At 34.1% G+C, this 13176-nt stretch overlaps 2 protein-coding genes across 3 annotated transcripts; one reads left to right on the top strand and one right to left on the bottom strand.

The window, feature by feature from the left end:
• Positions 1 to 1348: 1348 nt before the first annotated feature.
• LOC129870282 (probable methyltransferase PMT5) lies at positions 1349 to 9434 on the top strand. 2 transcript variants are annotated; one of them, XM_055945009.1, is made up of 11 exons: positions 1349 to 1500; positions 2279 to 2690; positions 2777 to 3244; positions 3439 to 3574; positions 3729 to 3969; positions 4557 to 4782; positions 5760 to 5911; positions 6022 to 6325; positions 6903 to 7035; positions 8801 to 9000; positions 9114 to 9434. In XM_055945009.1, the coding sequence occupies exons 2-10, from the start codon at positions 2629 to 2631 to the stop codon at positions 8948 to 8950; spliced, it is 1872 nt and encodes a 623-aa protein (XP_055800984.1). In that variant the 5' UTR covers positions 1349 to 1500; positions 2279 to 2628; the 3' UTR covers positions 8951 to 9000; positions 9114 to 9434. The 2 variants fall into 2 exon arrangements, with proteins under 2 accessions (XP_055800984.1, XP_055800983.1); XM_055945008.1 differs by having other exon boundaries at positions 1350 to 1500; positions 2279 to 3244.
• Positions 9435 to 10358: 924 nt separating this feature from the next.
• LOC129871358 (putative pentatricopeptide repeat-containing protein At1g26500) lies at positions 10359 to 12622 on the bottom strand. Its single transcript, XM_055946258.1, has one exon. The coding sequence runs from the start codon at positions 12550 to 12552 to the stop codon at positions 11014 to 11016; it is 1539 nt and encodes a 512-aa protein (XP_055802233.1). The 5' UTR covers positions 12553 to 12622; the 3' UTR covers positions 10359 to 11013.
• Positions 12623 to 13176: the final 554 nt, after the last annotated feature.

Below are 13176 nucleotides of genomic sequence, written 5' to 3'. Positions count from 1 at the left end.
TTTTAAAAACAAAAACAAAAACTAAGGGCATGTTTGAAAAGCCACCATCTAATTGAGATTTTGTGTAATTGAGTGTAATTGCACTCTTTGGCAGGTAGACCAAGTAATTACTTGCTAAGAAAGGAATTAGGTGTAATTAAGAGGGGGTTATTACACTCTTCAATTCCCAAAGGAGGGTAAAAAATGGGTGTAATTACATAATGTAATTACATGAAACTTTTTAAAATTCTTCTTTTATTTATATTTATATTTTTTTTATTTTAATTTATTCTTTATTTCTATTATTTTTTAAAAATATTTTTATTATCGTAATATTTTCTAAAAATGTATTTTTTTTATTTTTTATTATTTATATTTCATTTCCTTCTCATTCTCAACATTTACTTTTTGCATGTGATTCCATGCAATTTTTCATATTATTTATTAGGGATTCTATTTTTTTTTATTTGTATAATTTTGTTAGTATTCTAATTTTTAAATTAAAGTAGAATTCATTATTAAATAACGTTATAGACTTGCGTTTTCCTTTTCTTTTAAATCATATTTATGAACGTTGTGTTCAAATTTGATATAAGAGTATTATGTTAAATTTTTTGTTTTGAATTTAGAATTTATGTCATATTTTCAATTTCATTTGTTTTAGTAGTATTAACTTGATATTTCACATTGCAAATCATTTATTTTTTTAGATAAACGTGATATATTATTTTTTTGTCAAATGTTTTAATAATTTTATGACATTATATTTATAATATTAACATTTTGGTCAAACATACATTTCATTATGTTCATAAAAATCTTATATTTTTAGTTTTTATGATTAAATTAATTAAAATATACCAATTTAAAAAATATAAATAAAGTATTTTTTATAATATTAGTTAAGAACATATGTTTATTAATTAATATATATCTTAAATAGTTAATTTTAATATCATTTATAAATGTCCTTATTTGTCTAATATAATTTTTAAATTTTAAATAATTAATTTTTATTTTTAAAAATTTAATATAACCATCTGATTACACCAAACAGTACACTTGTAATTACACTGTAATTATATTATAACAAACAAATAAATTATTATAATTTTTAGAATATATAATTATTAGACTGATAATTACATTAATTTTGAAATTGGTAGGTGGCTTAGACTCTAAAAAGTAATTGTAATTTGGGATCCAGTGAGCAGAAAACATACCCATCTTTTTAAGAATTTTTTGATTCCCTTTTGCTAAGTTTGAGAGAAGTAATTATTCCCCTCGTAATAATTAGAGGCTGTGTATAATTGGATCCGCATACGCTGTACAAGTCGCATTAAATTATGTTTAAATAATAATTGGTTTCCCCATTAATAGAGAACTCACGCTCACAAGTGCCCCAGTCTCTGTCTCTTCATTTTCTCTCTCTAAACGTCAATGGCGAATCCAAATTCTGCATAGCTATAACAGAATTACACCAACCAATTCATACTTCCACTCCCATTGTTGCTCAAACTGGTAGATTTCCAATTCCTCATTATTAGTTTTGTTCGATTGTGATTCCAGAATTTGGTGTTTTTTTGGTTTACATCTCGCTGTTCGGTATTCATATTGAGCTTCAATTAGTCGAATTTGCACTGTGTAAGGCGCATTTAAGGAGGAAGTGCTCTCGAACAAACTAGAATAACCCGAGACGTCTCCGGGATCACTCTTAGTGGTCTAGAACATGTGCAATCGCATATTATATTGTATATCTATAGTTTTTTTTTATAGGTGTTTACCTGATTTGAACCTTAAGAAGTAATATGTTTAGTTAAATCTGCTGCAAAAGGGCTAGATTCGTCTCTGACTTTGTTGGTAATCGACTTTATATAATGTGATTTTATTATAGTATGCAGCTTGATTTGGATCTGATCTGTGTTTGAGATTTTGTTATATTATAAGTAGGATGTTTGTTTCAGCTGTTTACATTTTCTTCATTCCTACTTTCTTAATCTTAGGTGGATTTTGCGTTTTTGATATATATTTGAGACCATTTTCTGCTGGAGATGCTGAAAGTTGGAATATAAATTGTGATTCATTTCTGTTTTTTCCGGGGTTGGGGTTGAAGGGTCTATTTTCATCCATCTTAGTTGGGAATTTTGTGTTTTAATCTGTGTTTGAGGCCTTTTTCTGCTTGAATTGTTGAAAATTGGAATATCAATTGTGCTTAGGTTGTTAGTTTATGTTTGTTTTTCTTTTCTTTTTTGCAAGTTTTCCTATTTTTATTGATTTTAGATTTTGATGTTTTTTGCAGGTTGATCTGTCCGTGTAGTTGCTGGATTTGGATGACTTTGTATTTGAGGATATAGAGTTGTTTCGGAATTGGCATTTTTCAGTTCTGTTGTGTTTTGGAGGACTTTTCAAGTATATTTTGAGGGGTCATTGATCATCATTGCCATCCAGGAAGATTTATGGTTGATCTAAACTTTTTGTTTTAGTTTCTGATTGGAGACTTACAGGATCGAGATTGTGATCTTGATTATCTGATTGGTGGTTTGCTATGATTTTGGAGTTCCATTCTCCTAAGGAAGTTCGGTTGAGTTCTAACCAATGCTAGTTGAAATTGTTCGCATTTTGTGTGATATATGTGGGTGATGATATCTGATGACAACTTATAGTTTTCATAGTTCTTGGAGGTTCAGGTTAAGGAAAATAGCTAGCACATTGTGATCTTCTCTACTTGAAATTTGTAGAGGTTACATAAATTGGAGATGAAAAGCCCTTTGCTTAACAAATTATCAAAAAAATTCAGGTCTAGATCACCATTCAGCTGGTTACTCTTGTGCCTTGTCAGTGTCTTGGTGGTGATAACATTGCTAGGATCATCTTCAAGTACCTTTAATTCGGTCACTTCCTCTGTGAAGAATGATATATATACAAATTACAGAAAGCTAAAGGAGCAGGCAAGAAGCGATTATTTAGAGCTTAAAAGCCTTTCTGTGGGAGAAAATCAGATAAAGGATGTTGGTGTTTGTGGTAAGGAAAGAGAAAATTATGTGCCTTGCTACAATGTGTCTGCAAATATTCTAGCTGGTTTTAAAGATGGGGAGGAGTTAGATCGGCATTGTGAGTTATCACGAGAACATCAACATTGTCTGATTCGTCCTCCTAAGGACTATAAGATTCCGTTGTCTTGGCCAGCAGGAAGGGATGTTATATGGAGTGGAAATGTGAAGCTAACCAAAGATCAGTTCCTTTCTTCAGGAAGCATTATGAAAAGGTAAAGTAAATTATATGATCTCGTCAATGATCTTAACATGTCAAATTATTGTGCTTAACATGCTTGAAGGATGAAGGCCTGTATTCTGAGTTTCCAAACTCTTTTGGAATTATTCATTTGTAGGAATAATCTTGAAGTCTTTATGTAAGGTGACAGCTTTGCCTTTACCTTATTGTAACTCTTCTTTATTCCAGGCTAATGTTACTAGAAGAAAATCAAATTGCTTTCCGTTCACAAGATGGGATGATTGTTGATGATGTCAAAGATTACTCTCACCAAATCGCAGAGATGATTGGGCTGGGAAGTGACACAGAATTCCTTCAAGCTGGTGTATGTAATCTTTTGTTCATCTTTCCATAAGTTACTTGTTTGGATCATTGCTGGTTTCTGAAGACTCATGCTTCTAGTATGCTACCATTGGAACTATGATGCAGAACCATAATTCTACTCATAGAATATAAGATTTTTATTTACTGAATAACAGGTGCGTACTGTCCTAGATATTGGTTGTGGCTTTGGTAGCTTCAGTGCCCACCTACTCTCGCTGAACTTGATGGCTCTTTGTGTGGCAGCTTATGGGTCATCTGGTAGCCATGTTCAGGTGGCACTCGAGAGAGGCCTTCCTGCAGTCATCGGAAACTTTATTTCAAAACAGCTGCCATTTCCGTCATTGTCCTATGACATGGTTCATTGTGCTCAGTGCGGAATCATTTGGGACAGCAGAGGTATTGCCATTGCTTTTCAGGAACTGTATTTCCCATACTTATTTCTCATTATCATTTTATGTGACCTGACTGATTTGCTACCAGTAGTTTATGAAGATTTTGTTTCATTAAGTATTTCTCAGTTTACCTAATTTTGATATTTTAATCATTTTCCTAGTCTATTTCATTCTGTGAGAGTAGATGTACTTCACATCTAGTAATCCACGGTATCTCCCAACTGTCTACTTTACAAAGAAATTCCTTTACAGACATAAATATCTTCTCCAAAATGAAATAAATCTAGTTGATACGACCAATCTCACTTGAACTTTTTGCTTATCATGCTGATAAATTATTTGTTCTGATTTTAAATCCAGCCCCCAACCATGTCTCACCTAAAGAAATTTATTGTTAAGCTGAAGCAAAATCAATCTTCACAGTAGGACACCCTCTTCTTTTTCTGCTAGTAACACATTCTAGTTTTTGTGGTTTACTTTTTTTCTTTATTGGATCACTCAACAACCATCAGTATGATAACTGACTTTCTGAGGATTTATACCTGAACAAGTCTGTAATGACATGAAACTAATAATGATTTGACAAAACAGATGGGCTGTTTCTTATTGAAATTGACCGTGTACTCAAGCCTGGAGGTTACTTTGTTTTGACCTCACCCACAACCCAGCAGCAGGGTAGTTCTACCGGTGCAAAGAAGGGAAGCATGTCTACTCCTTTGGAAGAGTTTACTAAGAAGCTCTGTTGGTCTCTTTTGGAACAGCAACAAGAAACTTTCATCTGGCAGAAGACTGTTGATTCCCGGTGCTACACATCTGGGTAAGACTAACAAAGGAACCAATGTCATGTATTCTCTATATATTTTTCCTCGTATCCTTTAACCTACTTTTGATTTCACTTTATTCAGTTAAAAAGCTAAAAGTTGTAGAATAATCATTTAAATGAAAGTTTCAATCAATTGCAGAGTACTAGACTCTGGAAGATGATTAGATTGTTTTTTGGGTTAAACACATTGTTCTTAGGTGTACTTGGATTTTGTATGTCTACTTGGTCAGCTTTGAACTAATTCACATTTTGTGTACAATCAAACCTCTCTGTAGTTGAAGTGTTTGTCTGAAAGTTTCATGACTACTACTAGTGAGGTGTTGTTATATATGTATATTGACATTTGATGTTTAGATTTCATTTAACTATTATAAACAAAAGGATGCAAAATTTGTAAGTGTATGAATGTAAATAAAGCAAATATCAATAGTCTTTCCTCGTGAAATTATGACCATAACTGATGGCACCATTTAAATAGAATTGTTTTTCCTTAGATCGATATTCGTACTTGAAATTTACTATATGCATGACATTAATGATGATTACCATAAATATTTTTATATTTATTTTATACACTATATTTGAGCACAGTTGTTATAGAGGGGTAATTTTACAAAGATTGTACTCCTATGATGAAAGCCATTGTTGTTATAGGTAGAATGTTGTTATAGAGAAGTGAAATATAACATGAAAAAATCAATTCTGGAGAAAATCTGGCTTTTATATTGAAATGCCGTAATAACGAATGACGGTTATAGAGAGGTTTGATTGTACTTTTCTTTTCTTACTTTTAAAAGCCCTATCCTACCTCTCCCACGTCCGACTAAAAAGTAATGGAAACATTCTCCCTTCATGCTCAGACTTTGATGTAGATGTCTTCCATTTCTTTTCTCTTTTTCAAGTTACAGTTTTCTTTTTATACCTTTTTGCCCACCTGACAGTATCTATTTGGCTTTTGCTTTTTAATGCAGAAAACAAGGTACTATACCAATTTGTAAAGCACAGGATATGCAACTGTACTACCAGCCACTTGCACATTGTATATCTGGAACAGGCAGTGATCGATGGGTTCCAATTCATAGAAGATCTGATTCTATGAACACAACTGAGCTCAAAGTTCATGGCAAGTTTTCTAAATAAAATTGGTTTGTTCAACTTTACCATCATTCTCCCTGCCATTTTGGCTCTTTTTTGTTAACATGCAATCATTGCCTGTATTTTGTTTTATGGCAGGAGTTTATCCTGACAATTTCTTTGAGGATTCAGAATTCTGGAAATCAGCTGTGCGAAACTATTGGTCTTTGCTGTCACCCTTGATTTTCTCTGACCATCCAAAGAGACCAGGTGATGATGATCCATTGCCTCCGTATAATATGGTGCGGAATGTCTTGGACATGAATGCTCATTATGGGGGTTTAAATGCCGCATTGTTGGAGGCAAGAAAATCAGTTTGGGTGATGAATGTTGTGCCTCTTGGGATGGATAATACACTTCCTCTGATACTTGATCGAGGCTTTGCTGGGGTTCTGCATAACTGGTAAGCCATTATGCTTTAGACTCGGTGAGATTTATGTGCTTTTGGATCTATCTCAAGTTTGTGGATTCAGTGATCATCTTTCTTATTATTTTACTGAAGAAAATCACAGAACTTTGTGAATTAAGTAGCATGTATTTCTCATAATGTATATGATCATAAATCACTTAAATGACTCCTTCAGTTAGATGGAGCGTAAAATCAGACGTTGCTATAATGGCTGACCCAAAACCTATTAGACAGATTGTAATGTTATCAAATGATCCCGGTGCTGTAATTTACAATAACCATTTCCAAATTTAATGTGTGGTTTTAAAGACTTCATAAACATAGTATAATTCGTATTGTGATAGTACCCTTTTTCTGATTCTTAAATGTTTTCTGCCATAAAGCAATGTCTATTTGGTCAGTGAGGAGAAGTTGAAGATAAAGGAAAAACCCGGAGCCATTAGCAACATGACAAGCTTGACCTTATCCTCAACAGGATGTTTATCATTGTTTTTTGACTCATGCTTTACAATCATGAGTTTGAAAATTTTTGTTTGAGACTGATATCCAATGTTCTTAATATTTGGACCAGGTGTGAACCCTTTCCTACATATCCACGAACATACGATTTGCTCCATGGTAATGGACTTCTGTCGCACCTTGATTCAGAAGGATGCAGTATAGCTGAAGTGCTTTTTGAGATGGACCGTATCTTACGACCTGAGGTAATATTGTATTTGAACTCTTGCACTTTTAGATTATCTTTAGTTTTACTCTTTCTTTAAACATCAGCTTGCTTTTTAGATTATCTTAAATTTTACTCTCTTTTTAAACATAAGCTTGCTTTTCTAAGATATGCTTAGGGGTGGCGAATGGGTAGCTCGAGTCGGATATGAGTGGGTCAAAAACGAGTCAAGTGAAAACGGATAAAATATCCGACATATTTGACATGGATAAAAAATGGGTAAACCAATAGATAATATAAATATCTATATTATCTGTTACTTCTTATTATGTAAAAGAAATAAGTACTCCTAGATTACAAACATGTTATTTCCTTTTGTTTCTCCTTTTATTTGTTTCTCCTTTTAGGTGATTTGTACGACGGAAAATATTTCTGTGTGTTAGAGCGGGTAAAAGTCCCACATTGATTGAGGAATGGACTTGTGGTCTGTTTATATGGACTTGGATAATCTTCCCCTTATGAGCTAGCTTTTAGTGTTGTGTTTGGCCTAGGTGCCATATTTTTACATGGTATCAAAGCAAGGTCCATCCCTATTATGGCTCTCAGTCCATGCTCCAGTTGTGTCTGGGCGTGAAGGGGAATGGACGAGTGGTCAGCTTATAAGGACTTGAGAAATCCTCCTCTCATGAGCTGGCTTTTGGGGTTGAGTTAAGCTCATGTGCCATATCTTTACACTGTGTATTCCTAGAAAATGTTTTTCTAGAAAAGGAGTGTTAGGGAGTTGGAGTCAGGGTTGGGAGTCGAGGTCGGATTTAGATCGTGAATCGGGGTCGGGAGAAAAGTCTCGAGTTGGATCTTGGTTTGGATCGGGAGACGGGAGTCGAGTCCCAGGTTGGGATCAAGAGATGGATCCCGGGTAGGGGTCAGGAATCAGATCTCGAGTTAGTGTTGGCCATATGTTCTATGTTTCCATTAGGGGGTGGGCATGGTATGGTATGGTACGGTATGGTATTTGAAACTTCAATATGGTAATTTCGGTATTTGGTTTTTAAAATTAATATACCATTATCATACCAATTTAATTAGGTATGGTTCAGTATTTTGAAGTTCGATTTCGGTATTTTGTGGTATAGTAAATACGTAATCATAGTTTGCTCATCTTCGACTAATATATACTCGTATAATAGAGTATTATGACTTCGACAATTTAAAAAAAATATCTCAATTGGATCATACTAACGCATTACCAATGTAGAAATATTTATTCAAAAGAAAGTACAAACTACAAACAATTCTTTTTGTTAATCAATTACATTTAAAATACATTTCAATCAAAATAGAGTAGTCAAAGTTTCAACTTCTAGACATTTATTTTATACTAATACTAGGTTGCATATGTGTTAGAATTTTAATAATATATATATATATATATATATGTGTGTGTGTGTGTGTGTGTGTGTTTTATTTATGTAACTATGATATTTGGTATTTCGGTATGTTATTTCTAAATACCAAATACCGTACCAAATGCCAAAAAAATTTAAAATATATACCATATATTATATCAAATACCATAATACCAAAATCACGGTATCAAAAATTTCAATATGGTATGTTAATTCGGTATATACCATACCATGCCCACCCCTAGTTTCCATCTTTTGAGGTTTGGGATTCAGGTGTAGTTTCATTGATTGCTTGATACTCTTTTTCTTTCCTGTTTATTTGATGACTGAAAACACCGTTAAAATGTTTCACTCATGTTTGCTTGATTCCTTGAATGTTTTAACATGTGAATTTGACAGGGATGGATTATTCTGTCTGATAAATTGGACCCCATAGAGAAAGTGCGGATGGTAGCCACACAAATGCTCTGGGAAGCCAGGGTGATTGACCTCCAGGATGGAAGTGACCAGCGGTTACTCGTATGCCAAAAATCATTCGTGAGAAAGTGATCATCTTGAACTGGAATTCACAATTCAATGATTGGCACTCCTTGTCCCATGTATGTGTGTGCTCGAGCGCTTTTTCCCTCTCCCCCCTCTTCTAATTCTGCATTTTCTTTCCCTGCAAATGTCTTTTCATTATGTAGTGAAACTTTAACTTTTATCTTGCCAGGCCACAAGCTGCACGACCACGTCCAACGTCTCAACCTTGGCATCTTGTAGATGGATAAGGTGGCCTCAAAGGTGGAAATATAATTTTTTGGAAGCTGTAGTTTGCTGGAGTAGAGACAGCCACAGAAAGAAGAATTTTCTCTTTAAAAAGATTTATGTAGCAATTCATTCAGCATTGCTTTTCTTCCTTTTAATTTTTTAACATATATTTTTCAATTTTGTAACTAAATTATGTTGCTTAACGAAGAATCACCTTCTGTGAAAGCAAGAGATTTTGTCACAAAATGTAAGAATCAATCATAATGAATGGCTTCCCAACATACATCTTGTTCTCTAAGCTCTATAAGGCCAAACTCATCGATGGCCTCCTAAAGTTTCTGACAACAGCTGGGAAAAATCCATCTCTTTCCATCTCTATGTTCGCTAAGGAGATGTTCATTTTAGACACTTTAAGTAAGATTCTGATGTGTCATTTTGACACTTTGTGCTGACTTGACATATTGCATGTGTTGCATCCATTTTGAGCACGTGAAGACCTTTTTTTTTAAAAATATTATTCTTTTAAAAAAAAAATTCTTGTTCTTCTTCTTCTCCATTTTCTAAACGTTTTCCTCCATGGCTTTGGACCTTGATTTTGTAATCTCATTGTCATTGCCTAGATCTAGTTTTTGTTTTTCTTCCATTATTAATTAGTAATTGATTTTTTAAAAGTAACAATTCACAGCCAACATTTACTCTCAACATTCACAATCAACATTTACTCTCAACATTCTCAAATTCCATTTGTAATAATTAAGTTTTATAAAAAGGGCATGGTTTTCGGTAAGATCTGTGTTGAAACACCCAAATATGAATTGATTCAATCTATAGCTGATTACGAAATCCGAAAATACCCAACAGCTGTTATAGCTCAAATCACATACGATTCGGCCTACTGGGTACTCCCCAAAACGCTAAACTTAAAAAAATCGCCATGACAACCCTTGTAATCACCAAATAGTCGGAGAAAATCGCGATGACTACATCAGTGGTGACTAAGAGTGGTGACAGAGAGAACAAAAATGCAATCTCCAACAATTGATTTCAACATTTAAGCCTGAAAATTAGCAACATACACTAACATAACAGTTAGTACTAACTAAGAATTGAATAAAAATAAAGAAAAATTAAACTTTCATATTCTTACCTAGGATTTTGATCGGTAAAATGAGGAAGAGAAAATGGGTTTTTGAACTAATGGAGTTGAAGATCAACTTTTGACCCTTTAAATCTTAAAGCTATATGATGTGTAAAGAAGACAGTGTTGGCATAATATAATTGGTCAACTAATCCATGTGGATGAAAGTGTAATACACACTCTTGACTCCAACTTCAGATTATTTAAAAAGTGTCAAAATGACACATCAGGACTTACTTGAGGTGTCTAAAATGAGCATCTCCTGTTAGGTATCTAAGTAAAAGTTGGTGCCAACTTTAGGGCCACCGATGGATTTGGCCGCTCTATAAACCAGACTCTGGGTAACCCTGGGTTTGTGACTAAAAATTCACTGCACATCTTCATTGCTATACTTTTGTCTTGGGCGAATTGCTTGACAATTCGGAATCTCTTCATCATCTTTCACCATTCACTAAATTCTAACTTCTTGGATTGCCGGTATGAAACATCTTTCCCCTAACTGTTCCTCAAGCCAGTTGAGAACAACTTACGCGCTTACCTCTCCTCTCCTTTTTCCATTGAATTATGTACATTCTGCGGATTAGGTTCCAAGTGCAACTACCAGAAGAAAAGGGAGTGCAGTGTAGGATACTAGCTGGGGTTTACATGGGCCAATTCAAAGCCCCCTGCCATAGATTTTCAATTATAGGCAAGCATCATTCGACAGTTCTTTGTGTCATAGCTGTCATGACTCTGTTGTTCTAATTCTCCTCCTATCCCTAGTTGCCATTTTCTCCCCATACCTTGCAAGTATATCAGCTAAATCAAATTGCCCAACCTCTCTAAGTTTTTTGCTCATCACCTCAAACATAACCACCCCTTCCTCATTGGAATAATAATGCAAAAACTTGTTATAATCAAACCTGGGCACCTCAACTTTCCTGTACAATAATCTCTCTGAATATTTGTTCGCCTCCAGCATCTTCCCAGCCTTAACTAAACCTCCTACAAAGATGGTGTCGAAATTCACAAGAGGATCTGATCCTTTCCTCCCTCTCTTCCCTAAATGCCCTTGTAACAACATAACATATGTATGCATTATCGGCTCACATCCCCTTTTAATCATCTCCCTAAATACTTTAGTTGCTTCACTTGCTCTTTTCAACTTCAACAGCCCCTTGATCATCCCATGATAAACACTTATATCAGGATTCTCTATTCCTTCCCCAACCCTATACGCCTCCATAACCCTTCCTTTACTCATAAGCCCATAAGTTATCGATCCTAATGTAAGATTATCGGCTTTAATCCCTCTCTTTTCCATTTCTTCAAACACCAAGTAACTCTCTCCAAGTTTCCCTTTCTTACACAACCAATTGATCACCAACCTATAAGTTGATACCCCTAATTCACTCATCCTATTCACTCTAACCGATTGAAAAACCTTCAACGCCTCAACATATTGATTATTCTTGAAAAGGGTCTCCATCATAGTCTCAATCGACGCAATGTCAGGTTCAAAACCTTCATCCACCATTAAATTCCAAATCTTCGAGGCTTCAATCACATCACCAACATCACAAAACCCATAAATCAACCATCTATAAGTAACCCCATTTGGCTTTACCCAATCTTTCAACTTCAATACAACATGCTCAGCCTCTTCAACAAGCTTAGATCTACAAAGGGATTCAACTACCTTATTCAATACATCTACACGATACCCATACCCAAACCCATTCATCAAGTGAAAAACTCCAACGCATTTCTTCAATTCCCTAGCAGAAGCCAGAGTTTTCACCCCAACTACGTAAGTCTTAGGGGTGACCAATCGACACCTTCCAATTTCTTGAATCACTTCCCAGAAAAGATCGATGTTTCTTGATTTTCCAATTACATCTAGCATTTTATTGAAAGTGGTGGGTGTGTGGTTGAAATGGGGTTGGGTCTTGGTAAATTGATAGAATTTGTAAATGGGTCTCCAAGAATACTGGAATTTGTTGCAGATTTGAAGGAAAAACTCATGCGTGAGGTCAAATGGTGTTTTACAGAGGTTTTTGTGGAGTTTCTGGTCAGATGAGTACTGTTGTTGGTAGAGAATTGTACAGACTCTTAAGAGGTGGGATTCATTTACTGGTTTGATGGGGTTTGGAGAATGGAGTTGAGGAGCAAATTGGATTGTGTTGGTGGATGGTGATGCAGTAGAGGGGGTGGGTGAGGTGTGGAGAAGACGATGGGGTGATAGGAGGAATGTGAAAGACTTGAAAGTTGTAGGTTTTAACATTTGCCTCGTCAGGAATTTTGTTTCTCTTGAAGGTAACTGAGAATTGGAAAGCCGAGTGGTAACAAAAATAAGTTTTATGTAGGAAAATGAAAATGAAAAGAATGGAGACAGCGTTGTAAATACTCCCTTCGTTTTAAAAAAATAATAATATAATTTAACTTGATAAAAAATTTATGCTCATAAATTAAAATTATGCCAAATATATCAAAATATTTTTTAATCTTATCATTTTAAATATGTCATGTGGAAAAGTGAAATTAAAATATTGCCAAAAAAAGAAAATGACTCATTCCCAATTTTAAATATCTGATTTTTTAAGGAATAAATAAAATTTTCAATTATTAATTTGAGTCTTTTTTTCTTACAAAATGACAATACAATACTAATACATGAATTTTCTAAGTACTAATTTGAGTCTTTTTTTCTTACAAAATGATAAGACAGAAAATGATGTAAAATTATTTTGCAGCGTTTTCTGTCTTATCATTTTATAAGAAAAAAAAAGACTCAAATTAGTATTTAGAAATTTCATGTATTAGCAATTAAAATTATGCAATTTTGTATTGTCATTTCTAAGAAAAAAAATTTAAATTAGTAGTTGAAAATTTTATTTATTCCTAAAAA

The sequence above is a fragment of the Solanum dulcamara genome, chromosome 10, assembly GCF_947179165.1.
Source record: "Solanum dulcamara chromosome 10, daSolDulc1.2, whole genome shotgun sequence".
Classification (NCBI taxonomy): domain Eukaryota; kingdom Viridiplantae; phylum Streptophyta; class Magnoliopsida; order Solanales; family Solanaceae; genus Solanum; species Solanum dulcamara.
This window is presented reverse-complemented; position numbering and strand designations above follow the sequence as displayed.

What these genes read in the sequence shown, in the direction of transcription:
- LOC129870282 (XM_055945009.1), top strand. Translation starts at nt 2,629, where the DNA reads ATGACAACTTATAGTTTTCATAGTTCTTGGAGGTTCAGGTTAAGGAAA. An exon ending in AATCATTTGGGACAGCAGAG is followed by an intron (nt 3,970 to 4,556) that starts GTATTGCCATTG and finishes TTGACAAAACAG; the next exon opens with ATGGGCTGTTTCTTATTGAA. An exon ending in ACCGTATCTTACGACCTGAG is followed by an intron (nt 7,036 to 8,800) that starts GTAATATTGTAT and finishes TGAATTTGACAG; the next exon opens with GGATGGATTATTCTGTCTGA.
- LOC129871358 (XM_055946258.1), bottom strand. Translation starts at nt 12,552, where the DNA reads ATGTTAAAACCTACAACTTTCAAGTCTTTCACATTCCTCCTATCACCC.